This window comes from Mixophyes fleayi, chromosome 1, assembly GCF_038048845.1.
Source record: "Mixophyes fleayi isolate aMixFle1 chromosome 1, aMixFle1.hap1, whole genome shotgun sequence".
In the NCBI taxonomy this organism is placed as follows: domain Eukaryota; kingdom Metazoa; phylum Chordata; class Amphibia; order Anura; family Limnodynastidae; genus Mixophyes; species Mixophyes fleayi.
Window position 1 is genome coordinate 45,516,689 of NC_134402.1, and position 17,314 is coordinate 45,534,002.

Sequence of the window (17,314 nt, forward strand, 5' to 3'; positions counted from 1 at the left end):
CTAAAGGGCTGGGAGGCTGATCTGGAGTCCAAGAGGATTCTACAGCCACTTCAGGATGAGTTTTTTTGGTTTCTTTCGACATTAAGGATGCATATTTACACGTTCCGATCTGTGACGGACATCAGTCCCTTCTCAGGTTTGCTGTTCAATCCAATCATTACGAGTTTTGGACTCTTTCCTTTTGGGCTCTGTCCCATGTACACAGGCTCTTACACAGATTCTGGAATCCCACAGCTAGATTCTGAACTACCAGTAGTCCAACTTGATTCCGTCACCGTGGATAAAATTTTTTGGTCTGCTTTTCAACACCCGGAAACATGATGATCTTGCTGCTGGACCAGATGCAGGCTTTATGGAAAATGGTAAGGTCTCTGCTGGCGGTCAAACAGACTTCAGGATGACTGTTCTGAGTAAAATTGTGCTGACTTTTGTGAGGGTCCAGTTTGCTCAGTTTCATGCGAGGAAGTTTCAGTTGGAACTTCTCTCGAAGTGGAAAAGATCTCACCTGTGTCTTTCCATTGAGATGAAACATCTCTCCCCAAAGGTGTGTCAGTCGTTCTTTTGGTAGCTGCAGAGGGAGATTCTCTGCAAAGGTTATTCATGTCAGATTGGGTGGCTGTAGCTCTTCACGCCTGCTTTCAGGCTTTTTGGACTTTGGAGGAATTCACTCTACCAATCGATGTGTCAGAACTGCAAACAGTGTTCCGTGCTTTGATCAGCATGGACAATCTGCTGCGCGGTAGGGCAGTGTAGGTACAGTCAGACAATGTAAGGGGAGTGGCATATCTCAATCACCAGGGCAGCAACAGGAGTCCTATGGCCACGCAGGAGACCTGCAGGATCTTTTGATAGGCCTAACAAAGCATGGCAATCTTCATCCTAGGGATGGAAAATTGAAAAGCAGTCTTTATGAGCAGGCACATTCTTCGCCTTGGTAAATGGTTTCTGCAACTGGAAGTCTGCCAGATTTTGGACAAGTGGGGGTCAACCAGACGTCGACAAGTTGATGTCATGGTTGAGCCAAAAGGTGGAGCTTTACTGTTCCTGGGCATGAGATCCAAGGGCAGACATCGTGTCTGTTCCCTGGCAGTTTCCATTGAATTACTTTAATCTCTCAGGTAGCGATGGTTTTGATAGTCTTGAAAAGGTGAAGATTCCCTCAGGTTGTTCTGGTAGCTTCAAATTGGACTCGAAGGGCCTGGTACACCAAGATTGCTCCATGGCGGTGGGTCCATCATGAAGTCTGCTGCTCAGACCAGATCAAATCAAGGGCCATTTCTAAACCAAGGTTTAGAGTCGTTGGATTCAGTAGCTGCTGAAACCATGATCCTTAGAGTGAAGGGTTTGATTGTGTGGTGCAAACCATTCTTTGGACAAGGAAACCGGTTTGGACAGAAACAATTATAGAGTCTGGAGAACATATATTTCTTGGTGTGAGATTAAAGGGTTTCCTTCCGGTTCTCTCTGTTTACCAAAGTTACTTATGTTGTTACAAGAGGAGTTAGATGCTGGTTACTACCCTAAGCTCTCTTACGGTTCAAGTGTTCACTCTCTCTTCTTTCAAAGAAAACTAGCTCTGCTACCAGATGTACATTTTTGCAGGGTGTATTTCCTTATGTTCCTCCAGTTGCCCAGTAGGATTTCAACTGTCTCAAATGCTTTACAGCAATTACCCTTTGAACTGTTGATCTGTGGATTTGATATTTCTAAAGTTAGAAAACTGTCTTCCTTTTGACTATTTCTACGGTTAAGAGATTCAGAACTAGCAGCCTTGTCCCGCAAGTCTCCTCTTCTCTTAGTTTTCCATGACGATAGGGCAGTTCTTTTGACCAAACCTTCCTTCCAACCTAAGGTGGTTTCCAGATTCCACATTTAATCGGGACATTCCAGCTCTCGTCACGAGTAAGTCTCCAGAGGAAGAGGGCACTCTTCATTCTTTGGATGCGGTCAGAACTTTGATGACTGTTATGCATAGGAATCAAGACTATCGCGGGATTGAGGATCTTTTTGTCGTCTATGATGCGCATAAGAGGGTCTGGTCGGCTTTTAAGGTTTCCATTGCTAGATAGATTATGGTTGTAATCGGTCAGGTTTATAGATTTCATTAAAAATCTGTTTCTTGTTACCAGTTGAGGATAATTTTCTTACTTGTCAATTTATTTGCTATATTATGGACACTGTATTATCAGACTTAATTGACCAGGGCTTCCTACTGTATTGTAAACTACAGTTTTGCTCTGGAAAACTCATCCAGATAAGTAGAAAACTTTGTGATAACAAATAATTTATCCTTTAATGAGGAAAGGGGGCATGTATGGTGAAGAGAGGGGGGACATGTACGGCGAGGAGGGAGGGGAGGGGATGGGGTCCTGTCTAATTAGTACTGGGCCCCAGTTTCTGATGGCAGCCCTGGCAGTGTATGTGGAAATGACATGGCTGTGGCTGTAGTGATGAATGTGTATGTGGAAGGTGGTGACATGCTGTGGCTGGTTATAGCTGTGTATATGCAAGGTGCCATGGCTGTAATTACGGTATTGTATGTGGAAGGTGACATGGCTGTGGCTGGTTATAGCTGTGTATATGCGAGGTGACATGGCTGTAAATACAGTAGTGTATGTGGAGGATGACATGGCTGTGGGCTGTAGTGATGACTGAATGTGGATGGTGACATAGATGTGTAATGGCTATGCATCTAGAACGTGACATTGCAGTCAAATTTTGCTCACACACACACACAATGTGGAAGGTGACTTGACTGTGTGAAAGTCAAATAATTGGATGAAGTTGTTTCAAATTAATAACCATTGATTTAATTGGCTTTATCTGAAAATATGCGAGAGCACGCTACGGCGTGGAAGGGCATATTACGCAATAACACTAGCGAACACTTCTACATACATTTACACTCACATACATTTGTAAATAGTTCACCTTAAAAAAATTCCAGCACATAGTCTTTTATAATCAAATGTAATAGATTTAATAGTTTTAATATAATAATGTTAAAACCACTTTATTGATATTTAAGGTTCAGGATATAGGAAATGTATCATATTTAGTGTCCTACTAATCTACTTTCTACCATTAGACATCTGCTACAATTGGCTAAGCGATTGTACCTTGCGTATGTAGTTATGGAAGATAAAGGATTAATGCTCAAAACGATATTGTGTTTGGAATGCTAATAGACTGGTTTGAACCAGTATTTAGACGGGAAGACACGTAGGCAGCTGTTGGAGAGTTGACCTCCCACCCTTGGAGAGCATCGTTTGAACCGACCTATGACCTGCATTATGCTGAACTGTCCTAAATCCTGAACCAATGGAAAAATGCCATGACACAAACCCTGTTTTTTATGTACCACAAACTGTATATAACTAGGCACTGAGACCATTATTCAGTCTACTTTGACCACAGGCTTCAGGACTGAATGACTGTTAGCTGGATATCCAGTGCACTGCGTATGTATCGTTGTACTTCATTCTGTTATTGCATATTATATGTATTATCTAGCTTTGCCTGATATTTGTATTTGCTATAATTCTATTGCTTTGCTATTAAATTTCTTTTGTGCGTTGGAACCACATAGAACAAATCAGACAATATTTATTGGTAGCGACAGACCGAACATAACAGCTGTGTGATAGGCGTTTATTTGGAAGGTGACATGACATCTTAAAATTTGTAAAATTTTATTACAAACATTTTACTTTTCCATACTGTCCACAGTGGTACATTTCTGATATGACATTGAACTATGTCTATGATTTGAATGTCTTAAAATATTTGGCTAAAAATATCACTTTCTGTGTTCTCTTGAGAACTATTGCAAGACTGCCAGCTCTGCATGACTACCCTGAAAGTCATTTCAGGGTGTTATGTGAGCTCTAATCGAGCTATACAGACATAAACCATTTCCTTGATATCTCATTTAGACAAGTGTAATAATATAACTTGGTGTATAAAGTTCTGAAGAAAGAGATGGTTCTTACCTTTCATTATAAAGGGAAATTGTATTCTTTAAGAAAGTCTCCTGTACATCTTTTAAAACTTGTTGAATTTGTGTAGCCATCTAGAGGAAACAAGATTTTCAATACTTGTATGATATCCTGTGTTTGAAACAACATTAACTGCACAATACATGCCTATAATCTTAAAGAGCACCCTTACAGACAATGTGTATAGTGGAGGTGGCCATTTTGTGAGCTAAAGCAACATTTTGACCAACATTTATTGGACCACAAAATGGCTGCTTCCGCTATATGTAAGGGAAAAGTCCACATTTAAAAACTATTTTAACTCATACTTGCCAACTCTCTCTGAATGTCCGGGAGACTCCTGGATTTCGGGTGGGTCTCCCGGACTTCTGGAAGAGTATGGCAGCCTCCCGCATCTGCCCACTTCCTAGTGAAGCGGGCAGAATTAGATCCAAATGCCGCGAGTCCCTGAGTAAAATGATGAGTTTGCGTCATTACGTCACGGGGGCAAGGCCAAATGACGCGATTTTCTGAACTTCACCCCCGCACGCCCACCTTTCCCCGGCAGCTCCCAGATGTTGACTGCTAGAAGTTGGCAAGTATGTTTTAATTTCAGTGCTTCTACCAAACTTGTAAAACAGCTGGGGTATCATACCAACCCTATTTACCCTATGTGTATCAATATACTTACTCTTCGGTTAGTATTTTCAATGCTGTCATTGTAAGCTGGCTCTAATATATGTTTCTTCATACTTTCCTTGAAGAGGTTTTCAACAGACTTCATTAAAGTGTTCTCATTGAAAGATGATCTAGTTTTTCCCATGTACCTATAGTAGGTGAAACAAAACCTAATAATCACAATAAGTCAGGTTGCATCTCATCGAGAAGCGGGGGGTGGGGTTAATGAAGATATGAATGGTGGAGATTTGCATCAAGTCCCTCCCACTTCAGGCACTTCCCGAAGGTGGGCCTGCCCTCCCAGGAGTACGGAAGAGCCCCCCAAATGTAGGAGTTTCCTGTACATTCTGGGCGCATTGACAAGTGTGGGTTAACACCTTAATACCGCTGATCACAAGTTACTTTGTAAGCCCGTATTTCACAGGTTACAATGTTTGTGTCATGATCCCTCTGTAATGACAAAGTTCTCCTCTAGTTGGCATTAGCATACAGTTTCAGTATATTGTTTCTCCTCAATTACGCTAATATTTCTGTGTTTTCTGGTGCTCTTTGTGAATTTTAATTATCTTTTTTTTCTACTAACATTTCATAATTTTTTTCTCCAGATGCATATACTCTGAACAGCCAGATCCACAATATTTTTGTGAATTTTAGAAAGGTAATTGGCTTTGCTAATGATGCATTTTCATTTTTTTAACTGTATATAATATGTTTCTACTGTATACATAAAAGTTTGTAAGCTCCTATTCTCTGTTTAATCTCTGTAATTCAGCAGTATCTGAAAGGATATACTGAGAGACAATCAGGGGCTGGCTGGGGGAGGGGCAAGACTCGGCACAGCAGCTTATTAGAAACATTTTAAAGGTAAAAATGCAGGTAGCCCAGTGACACAGCCAAAGGTAGCCCACAATGAGACCAGCCTGAGAGCAGATGTCCCCCCTGCCCAGGCTAGCCTGCCCCTGGAGAGAATTATAAACTGGTGGAAGTTACCCCACTTTGTGTTTTTTTTTTTTTTTTTTTTTGTTTGTTTGTTTGTCTTTTAACCCATGGAATGCTTGGCAGATCCCCAGTAAAGGCCCCAACAGACCCTAAGAATAAGATGAGAAATAAAATGTGTGTGTGTGTGGCGGGGTCATTATAATAAAAGTGGGTGTGTTTCTTACCGCAATTTGCCATGGTGCCCTACAGGTCCCAGCAGACTGTGAATGATAGTGCCTGTACTGCTACAAGCATCAGCATGCCCTGGCATTCACAAACACTTTTTTGTGACCTGGGCTTGCTGCCACCAGTAGTTCACCATGAGAAAATGCTTATATACCACTTTAATTTGTTTATTACCCCACACCCACTGTGGCAGGGGTGTGGGATGAGCCCTAGTGCTTTCAGCATGGGGCTGGTATTTCCTAGGGGAAGGGGGGGGGGGGGGCTGCATTTTTTTGGGGCAGGCCTGCTCCCCCTAGGGAATCCAGCCTCATGCTGAATGGCCTATGACTGAGTGTCACTATTGAAGGGTGACTTCAGCATAGCCTAGTGTTGGTATCCGTATTTTCGTTGGAAATCCACACATTTCGTACCCCCAATTTTGCTGATACCAGCCTAGTCTAGCAGTGCTAGAGCTGGGAGTACTTTTGAAGGGGGGGGGGGGCATGCTTTTAGAAAATAAATATTTATTTTTAAAAACATTTGCAATGTCAGTGCTGATGATTATCAAGATATCACATCATCACAGGGGTGAACCAGTTGCCACAGATGCGCCTCCTGACAGGCATATTTGCGGCTGCTTCCACCCCTACATAATACTCAAGGTGTGCAAAACGCACTTGGGCTACACTAGCCTGCATGCACCATAATGAAAAACACATTTTGCATCCAACTGTACATTAACCCCACAATATCTGTGCACCTTACCAGTCCAACGCACATCCCAGAGACTTTCTAACGGTTACTTGCTTTTTCTTCTGGTATTGCAGTTCTCTTGTAAATAATTTGGTTGCCTTTTCCTACATGTAAAAATCATACGGTTTCAAAGATTGAACAATATTTCAAGAGAAAATATCACTACAAAATTGTATCAAAATTGCTATACCTTCTACAAGATCTGCCTGTATTATTATTATTATTATTAATAAATAAATATATATATATATATATATATATATATATATATATATATATATGCTGCCACACAGGGTCCACAGCGCTGTACATAGAGCATAAAACAGTACAGAACATTACATAGCAGGATGTTACATTACATTATGGAACATTACATTACATGACAGTACAGTACAATAAATTAAAGATCATTTTGGGACAAAACATCATAGCGTATCCTAGAACATGACACTATAGAGCTTCAGATAAGAGGCTCCCCCTGACCAGTCAGAAGCAACACCCTACCCCCACCACTTGCATTGTGCTTCCATCTACACTATTTGCCCTAGCAAGCGGGAGGTGGGGAAGCATGCTTTCCACCCAGTATTGGGACTGTGGCGATGGGCGCCCTAGCCAACTGCCTAAGTTCACCTAATGGTAGCACCAGCTCTGATATCTACACCTGTGAGCAGTTTCTGTAAGATATAAGTGCGCCTGAATGTGCAGTGCTTCTGTCACATGAAAATCCAACCACCTACTTCTTTATTATTACCATAGTCATAAATAGGGCAGTGCGAGAAGTCCCACTGCCCAGAGTGCCAGCCAAACAAGGGTCTCGGTACACAGGGGAGGGGGGTACTGGTGTGCCTTTTCGGTCTAGCCTTTTTATTACATGTCTCACTTTGGTGTGTTTGAAGCTTTTTACAACATTGTTCAGAGTGAGTATTAAAATTTACTTGTTTATTGAAGGTTTATATTTTTAATAGGACCAGTTTGGTGGGGAAGTGCATAGGTAGGCATACTCGCCACATGTAATATGCAGTCCCCATGTACAATGCATTGCCTAAAATAAATTAAAACAAATTAATTCATCATACTTCCCAACTGTCCCGATTTCAGTGTGACAGTGCCAATATTAGGACTCTGTCCCCATGTTCCGCCCGGCGATATGCTTCTTCCACGGGTGGGAATGCTGGGGGAAGGGAGGTATGTAATGGCCAGTCTAGCATTTGCCCATGTCCCCATTGCAATGTGACCACGCCTGATTCTTCAAGGAATGTAAGTCCATTTATGTGCCATATCTTGCGCAAAAATCGCTCTGCGCATGCGCCAGCACGAGACTTACGCCAGCAAACGTAACTGCATGCAATTGATGTCCGCACACAAATCACACTTCCGACTGATTATAATTTGAAGGGCGGATCGGAGATGGGAAGAGCGGACTAATGTAGGCCATGTACAGTAAGGGCATGCCAAGGTCGAGCATAAGCACATTTGGCTTATTCTTGAGATCCACGTGTACTTGAATATGGGCGGATGTGCGCTCAATTTACGTGTGATTTGTTTTGGGGGTTTTTTAAACGCAACTTGCTTTCCTTAATGAATCAAACTCTCTATATGTGTTCCAGTAAAAAAACAACTGATACTTAATATATAAATATATATTCAGTAAAGATACACACTATACCTTGTAATTTTCAAGAACACAATAAACATCTTTTAGAAGAATCCGAAAAATCTGGGATATTTCTTCATCTAAATGACCAAACAGTTTGTTGTACATTTTGATCTATACACAAAAATGAAATGTTAAAATGTATTTGAAGAAACCTTGATTTGGTAAAATGATTAAATAGACTTAAAATGAAACTTGTTACATTTATGACTTACAAGTTATCAGGAACGAGGTTGCCTTGGTAGAGTGTTGCCAAACAACAAAAGGACTGTTTCGTACAGCCAACCTATCAAAACCTGCCACTGCAATTTGTGTGTTTCTAGTCTACAAACCTAATGGGACTGATTCATTAAGGAAAGTAAAGCAAAAAAATAAGTAACTTTGAACCTTGGCAAAACCATGCTACAATGCGAGGGGTGCAAATGAGTTTATTATTTTGCACATAAGGAAAATAGTGTCTGTTTTTCATGTAGCACACAAATATTTGATAGCTTTATTTTTACACTGCTCTACCCCAATTATAAATCTGTTGTCACATTTTAAATGTACCTTTCCCTCCAATGCAACATGGTTTTGCCAAGGTTCAAAGTTACAATTTTTTTTTGCTTTACTTTCCTTAAGGAATCGGGCCCATTGAGTTTTTAAAGGTCTTAAGAATCCAAATAAATACAAAGGGGCAACACTACACACCTTAATTATGACTGAACACAATTTAAAAACTTACTCTTAACATGCTTGTGTAGGGGAAATTGTGAAAACTCTAAACTGAGCCAACAAAGTGACTGCTGACTGCATATCTGAGCTAAGTTTTTTTTTTTTTTTTTTTGTTTTTGTTTTTTAATCTTAATTACTCTGTGTTGTCATTGTAAATCCCATAAGCAGCGTTCAAGCATTCATAATTGTCCAGTCATTTATGTTTACAATGTGTATAAATAAAGTGAGGGTTGAAATGATCATTGAGTCATCATGTAGTGCATCGAGGGTAGAAGTTACAGCATTGCATTATAGGTAAAAACAAATTCTAGGTCATAGAGACAATGCGTACAGTGACTATAAAACCTATTTACTCCCATTTTATTTGCTTAACTCATGAAATCAAAATGCATTTATTACAGAATTCTTACCACCGATTTAACACAAAGTAATCTGTAATTACAAATATAGAAACATCTCTAACGCTTTTTCTTAATTAATTACAAATAAAAAAACCCGACAATAATTGGTTACACAAGAATTCACCCAATTTACTAAGTTGCACCTAAATAAACCTATTTGCAATCAGTTGTTTTCAGAGGTCACAAGTATTTCATTGGATCCCACCTGTGTACAATTAAATTGATTTAAAAATAAATACACATGTCTGTAAGAGGTCCCACGGTTGTTTACAGTGTCATCACAAATTTGAAAGCAAATTCAAAGCAAATCCCAGAAAAAGTTATTGAAAATCACTAATCAGCGGGTGGATGTATGATTTCAAAGGTTTTTAATGTCCTACAGAAAATGTCAAGTCATCGCAAAGACCTAGAAAGCCTATCTGACAACTTTGTATTTGTCACGAACATAGCTAGCTCCAAAACTAAGGATCCATGTGAGAAGGGCACCATTTAGGGATGCCACCAAAAGACTTACAGCAACATTGACATAGTTACAGTTTTCTTGCCTTCAACATTCCACGAAGGCACATCGCACGTACCTTTGTGGATAATTTAATTGGCCAAACAAAAAATCATTGTTGAAGAAAACTCACATGAAAACTTTGTCAGTATGCACATGGGTAGCCTACAAAGCAAGTGGAGGAAGATTCTATGGTGTAATGACACAAAAGTTTAACCTTTTAGGCTCCAATGTTAAACACAAGCCAAGCATAGACTTCATTCTAAGAACACTATCCCTACTGTGGACATGGAGCTGGGGGAATAATGCCATGACAATGCATACTTGCTTCAGGGAAAGGAAAAGTTGTAAAAATAGAGACTAGTGGATGGAGCTAGATAAATACATATTGGAGAAAAACGTGCTGCAGTCTGCAAGGACAATGACTCAAAGAAGACTGCAAAAGACATTGGGGTCAAGGGCATAGTGTTGATTTCATTAAGTAAGATAATAAAATGTGAAAAATTGAGAAAAGCGGCTGAATAAGTTTTATAGGTACTGTAAATATGTCCAATTTCAGGGACATAGGCCAGTAGGTATATTTTAGGCTGCACCCAATATGTTAACACTAAGCAATGATTTAAATCACATGGTTATTTAGAATGTCTTGTTGTGGAAATGGTTACCTTATAAGCTGGGTGTTGGCCATTGTATTGTGGATTGAAAAATCCTGAATCAGTAACTTTGCTTTGAATTTCGGCCCAGTTCTTCCCGGCTTCTGTAGTAGATCTTTCCATTAACTCTTTCAACTAAAATAAAAAATAATAGTTTTTGATAAATCATGAATACAAATTATTTATCCAACTATTGTTTTTGCAACTTCAACCATATTCTTCTTGTCAAATTACATATTTTTTTCTCATTTTTAATTTCTAGCATTGTTATGCAAAATTGTGGAAACATATATTTAATTTTTAATAGACCTCATATGAGGTAGTCATGCAACTATTATCTCAACTGATAGGTGATTATTATGGCATTTAAAAGCCACTATACTTAAAATACTTCAGAACCATGTCCAATATATAACATCTTACTATATCATCCGCATTCTTGCCAAGAAAACCTACTTTTAATCCCTAATATTCACCCAGTCCATTAACCCCACTTGTCTCTTTGCTATTGTTAACTCGCCCACCACCCCTCCCCTTCTTCTCTCACTGCTTATGACTTTGTCACCTATTTGAAAGACAAAATTGACACTTATTTTCAAGAAATCTCCTCTTGCCAAATCTATCACCCTATACCCACCTTCCCCTGCACTCATTTACCCACCCTTAGTTCTTTCTCTCCTATTACTGAAGACAAGGGGCTAGATTTACTAAGCTGCGGGTTTGAAAAAGTGGGGATGTTGCCTATAGCAACCAATCAGATTCTAGCTGTCATTTTGTAGAAGGTACTAAATAAATGAAAGCTAGAATCTGATTGGTTGCTATAGGCAACATCCCCACTTTTTCAAACCCGCAGCTTAGTAAATCTTGCCCAAGGTCTTCACACTACTCTCCTCGATTCCTTTCCCTTCAATCTCCTCCCCACCAATGCTTACCTGCACCTTGCTCATCTCTTCAACCTGTCCCGGTCCACTTGTATTTTTCCTTGAAAGTTGTACTTATCTCTCCTGTCGTCAAGAAACCACCTCTTGACCCTACCTCTCTTTACAGCTACAGTCCCATCTTTCTCCTCCCCTTTGCTTCTAAACTACTTAAGCGTCTTGCGTAAAACTGACTGATCAACTTTCTCTCTGCTCAATCTTTTCTTGACCCTCTGCATTCAGTTTTCTGACCCTCTACTCTCGACCGAAACTGTACCCCCCAGAAAAGTGTCCAATGAGCTACTCACGGCTAATTCAAGGGATCATTACTCACTGCTCATCTTCCTTGACCATTTTGCATCATTCTATACAGTTGACTACCCTTTTCTCCTCTACACCCTATACTCCATTGACCTTCGCACCACTATTCTTTCTTTGCTCACATTTTACCTTTCTGAACACTCCTTCAGCGTCTCTGCTATTGAGACATCCTCTCCTCCACTGCCTCTATTTGTTGGGGTTTCTCAAAGCTCTGTTCTTGGCCCGCTGCCTTTTCTCTTTATACCTCCTCTCTCAGTGAACTAATATGCTACTTTGGTCTGCACTACCACCTCTATGTAGATGACACACAAATCTACCTCTCCACCACTGACCTTCCTCCTTCTCTTTTATCCTGTGTATCAATCTACCATCTAAACCTAGATATCCAAATGCTACCTAAAACATGTCCAAAAGGGAGCTCAACATCTTCCCCACCTATTCATTATTCCTTCTCTAGTCTCCCTCACGGTTGACCACATCACACTCTGTTCTGTTCTTCAATTGCTGCCTTGGTGTCATCCTTGATTCTGCACTCAGAGCTTCACTCCATAGATCCAGTCCTTTCTGCTGTTATTGCCTCCTCCTTCGAAACATTGCCAGAATACACCCCTTTCTCACTCAGGACGTTACCAAAACCCTTATCCATTCTCTCATTATCAAACTTTTCTCCATCACCTTAAGAGACCTAACCAATCCCTATCTCTCCTACATCTGTGACCGTCTTACTAGATACACTCCCACTTGCTCACTTTGATCTGCCTCTGACTTATACCACTCCACATCTCTGGTACCCACCTCTCTATCCCACCTCCAAGAAATACCCTGTGCTGCTCCCCACATATGGAGCTCCCTACCCTTCCTCCCCCAATCTTTTAAGCATTCTCCCTATATCCATTTCTTTACTAGTGTGTATCTTACCCCACCTGATCCTGCTCCCTCTGCGTGTTCTACCAGCTCAATTCCCTGTCCTCTCTGAGTCCCACTAGCTCCCATCGTTTCAATATTGTCCTTTCCCTCTATACTATAATATTTCATGAGCAAAGCTCACTCTTGTCTGCATTCAACCTTGTCTCTACTTGCTCTGTTTATTATTTGTGATTTGTATTTTGTATGACTTGTAGCGCTGACTACAAATAAATGATTATTGCATCAGTCATGTGCCATTTCAGTTCTCTGTACAGTGCTGCGGAATCAGTGGCACTATATAAATTGATGATGATGATGATTTCCTCAAAAATGAACAATACTACTAAGCAGGATTCAGATATCCAGTCCTGCACCTAAAGGAGAGGCAACTGTCAGCAGTCGATGCGGCCACCGCTACTCTTTCTGTACTGCTCGTGACGTCCTGGGCGTCACTTCCGGTTCATACGTCCCGTTTGCCTGTGCAACAACCGGGACGCATTGGGCTCCCTGCCGCTGTTACGAGCCGCGGCGGTGCCCAGCCGCCGCGACTCCCCTAACTCCGCCCCGGCCGTCGCTATGACGACCGGGACGTCACTTCCGGGGGCTCGTCCCGGCCGTTGCCTAGGCAACGGTCGGGACACTGAGAGAGAGTGAGAGCGCCGCGTCCCAGCAAAGGAGAACTGCTGGGCGCGTGCACAGGCAAGCCTGCGGGCTAATTAATACAGGGCTGTAGTTATAGGCATTAGCCTGCAACGGTGGGTGTCTGACAGGGTCTAGCCCTGATTGGTCTGGAGCCAGATTGGTCTGGAGCCAGATTGCTGATTAGTCCACAGGGGTGCAGGCAAGCTCTGATTGGGCCATCTGTGTATTTAAGGCAATGAGGTCTGCTGCCTCATTGTCGGTTATAGCTTCTGTGTTTCAGTCTGCTGACCTGCTTGTTCCTGCTCTAGTCTCCTGAGACCACTTCTGATTTACCGTGTATGACCTTTGGCTTTGAACTGACTTTGCTTGTGTATCCTGTGACCCTGATCCCTGGCCTGTTTACCGTTTCTGCTATCCGCCTGTGACCCCTGACCTCAGCTTGTTTCCTGATACCGCTGTCTGCTGCCGGCCCTTGACCTCTGCGTGGACCTTACTCCTCTTGCCTGGGTTCTCCCCAGCCGGTACACACTTCACGACCCTCTGTCAGTCTGCAGCCCAGTCTGTCCCCACCATCAGGGGCTCCAGTGAACACCTGACTGGCAGAGTAGATTCCGGGGTTGTGTTGTGCCGGCTGGAGGGGTTCCTAACATTATAAACGGCCCACATACGGAGACGAGGTTGGAATGGATGCAAGTGGATCCACACCGTCTCCGGCACAAGCCCTAGCGGGCCATGTTGAGTTCTTGTATCAGATGATCCAGGGATTGGCTGAGCGTCTCTCTGTTCAAGAAGAAGCCGCAAAAACTTCACAACCCACTCCAAGTTCCACCTGCGAACCTAAGATGAATTTGCCGGATCGCTTCTCTGGAAATAGATCCCTGTTTTGGAATTTCAGGGAGAGCTGCAAGCTCTATTTCCGGTTGAGACCCCGCTCCTCCGGGTCAGAGCAACAAAGAGTCGGGATTATCATTTCCCTCCTACAAGGTGATCCCCAGTCCTGGGCCTTTTCTTTGCCACAGACCAGTCCTGCCATGCAGTCCGTAGACGCTTTCTTTGAGGCATTGGGTCTACTATATGATGACCCGGATCGAGTGGCCTCCGCGGAAGCTCATCTACGGGCCTTGAAACAAGGCCGGCGTTCGGCAGAAGAATACTGCGCTGAATTCCGTAGATGGTCACCTGATAGTGGATGGAATGACCCCGCCTTACGTAGTCAGTTCCGTCTTGGCCTATCGGAACAGATCAAGGACTCTTTGGTGCAATACCCATCTCCTACCTCTCTGGAGGATCTGATGCACCTCTCCATTAAAATCGACAGGAGGTTTAAAGAGCGGAAAACCGAAAAGGAGACATCATCACCTTCATCCGCCTTTGTTCCTGTTTCCGCGGATGGTGAGGAACCGATGCAATTAGGAGCATATCGTCTTTCTCCTGAGGAAAGAGACAGGAGACGATCACAAGGCCTATGTCTTTATTGTGGCACAAAAGGCCATTTCTCCCGTTCCTGCCCAAATAAGCTGGGAAAAGAGCATGCCTAGGGAACGAGGGGAAAGGTCACCTAGGTCTGCAGATTGTCTCCCCGAAAAATGCTGTATTGATCCCTGCACAACTCACGTTCAATACTCGGTCCATGAACCTGGCAGCCTTCATTGATAGTGGAGCTGCGGGCAACTTCCTTGACATCGGGTTCGCCCGCGCTACTGAAATTCCGATGGTAAGACTCAAGTCTGCTATTACTGTCTGTGGCTTAGATGGAAGTCCGTTACCTGGTGGCAAGATTTCCTGGGAGACCCCGCCATTACAGTTGAAAATCGGAGCTCTCCATTCAGAGTCAATAGCTTTCTTCCTCATTGATTGCTCATCGGTTCCCTTGATCCTGGGCCACCCATGGCTTTCCCGGCATAACCCTGTAATGGACTGGGTAAAGGGAGAAATTGTCCAATGGAGTTCTTACTGTGAACAGTCTTGCTTGTCACTGCCACTGCGGGTGATCCAGTCTATTCCGGAGCAACTTCCCTCACAATACCACGATTTCTGGGACGTATTTTCCAAGAGAGCTGCGGATACTTTACCACCTCACCGTGACTTTGAGTGCGCCATCGAGCTCATACCTGGTTCCAAGTTACCCAAGGGACGCCTGTATTCTCTCTCGGCACCTGAGACCAAGTCCATGCAGGATTATATTGAGGAGAATTTGGAAAAGGGCTTCATCAGGCCATCCAAATCTCCAGTAGGAGCTGGTTGTTTTTTTGTGTCTAAAAAAGACGGAGGACTAAGACCTTGTATTGACTACAGAGGATTGAACCTCATCACAGTCAAAAACACTTATCCACTTTCTCTCATCTCTGTATTGTTTGATCAACTAAGAGGTGCAACAGTCTTCACCAAAATTGATCTTCGGGGTGCATATAACCTCATACGTATAAGAGCAGGTGATGAGTGGAAGACGGCATTCAATACGCTCTCTGGCCACTATGAATATTTGGTCATGCCGTTTGGTCTTAGTAACGCCCCTGCAGTATTTCAGGACCTAATTAATGAAGTGCTACGTGAGTTTCTGGGACATTTCGTTGTAGTTTACTTGGACGACATCCTCATATATTTGGACTCGTTGTCAGTACACCAGGGTCATGTCAGACAAGTTTTACAAAAGTTGCGAAAACATCATCTCTATGCTAACCTCGAAAAATGTGAGTTTGAGGTGCAGAAGGTATCCTTTCTTGGTTATATAATTTCCTCGGAAGGATTCTCCATGGACCCAACCAAGGTCCAAGCAATCTTAGACTGGGTACAACCGAATAACCTCAAGGCGGTCCAGAGATTCCTGGGATTTGCCAACTATTACAGGAGATTTATTGGCGGTTTTGCGGATATTGTGGCTCCTATTGTCACCTTGACTCGCAAGGGAAGCGACCCAGCTAACTGGACATCTCGGGCAATAACTGCTTTTGAAACCCTGAAGAAAGCCTTTGTGTCTGCTCAGGTCCTCAGACACCCGGACCCTAAGGTACCGTTTATCCTTGAGGTTGATGCCTCTGACGTCGGTGCGGGTGCCATCTTGTCTCAAAAAGACTCTCAGACTCACCGCTTACATCCATGTGCCTATTTCTCTCGCCAGTTCTCTCCAGCAGAAGCCAACTATGATGTGGGAAACCGAGAGCTGCTGGCAATCAAATGGGCCTTTGAGGAATGGCGACATTGGTTGGAAGGCGCTACACACCAGATCTCCGTTATAACGGATCATAAGAATCTGCAGTGTATATACAGTCGGCTAAATGACTGAATCCTCGGCAGGCTCGTTGGTCGCTGTTCTTCACACGTTTTAACTTTGTAATTACCTATCGTCCAGGTTCTAAGAATGTTCGGGCAGACGCCCTGTCCAGAAGCTTTTTGGCACACCATGCTCCTGTTACTAGTCCAGAACCTATTGTTCCCTTGTCTATGATCCATGCTGGGTTAACCCAAGACCTGAGCTGTACTTTACAAAGGTTTCAGAGATTAGCTCCTGATAATACTCCGGTAGGATGCTTGTTTGTCCCAGTTCATCTGAGGAAGGCAGTTCTTGCTGAAGCACACAATAGTCAGACTGCTGGACATCCGGGAGTTTTCAAGACATTAGAAATCCTTTCCCGTACGGTATGGTGGCCATCATTGTCTGCTGACGTCAAGAGTCACGTCCTGTCTTGTGAAGTTTGTGCCAGGAACAAAGTTCCCAGGACTCGCCTGGTAGGTCAGTTGGTTCCGTTGGCCGCTCCTGCAAAACCTTGGACACATTTGTCCATGGACTTTATCGTTGATTTACCACCTTCTGCGGGACACAATACCATTTGGGTCATGGTAGACCGCTTCAGCAAGATGGCACATTTCATTCCACTAACCCGGCTTCCCACTGCTCGAGATCTAGCCATTCTCTTCATACAACATATTTTCCGTCTCCATGGACTTCCTTCTGATATCGTTTCTGATCGTGGATCACAATTCATTGCACAATTCTGGAAATCCTTCTGTACCCTGCTCGGAATTAAAATCAGTTTGTCATCCGCATACCACCCTCAG

General features: G+C 42.8%; 1 protein-coding gene across 1 annotated transcript in view; it reads right to left on the bottom strand.

Moving 5' to 3' along the window:
- The window catches only part of LOC142136838 (uncharacterized), a 166,380-nt gene that overhangs the window by 2,332 nt on the left and 146,734 nt on the right, over nucleotides 1–17,314 (bottom strand). Inside the window, exons 18-22 of the mRNA XM_075194705.1 lie at nucleotides 10,485–10,607; nucleotides 8,218–8,319; nucleotides 6,564–6,655; nucleotides 4,669–4,804; nucleotides 3,993–4,072 (exon numbers count right to left, since the gene is read on the bottom strand). Of these exons, the coding sequence (XP_075050806.1) occupies nucleotides 3,993–4,072; nucleotides 4,669–4,804; nucleotides 6,564–6,655; nucleotides 8,218–8,319; nucleotides 10,485–10,607 (533 nt within the window). The remainder of the gene's footprint in view (nucleotides 1–3,992; nucleotides 4,073–4,668; nucleotides 4,805–6,563; nucleotides 6,656–8,217; nucleotides 8,320–10,484; nucleotides 10,608–17,314) is intronic.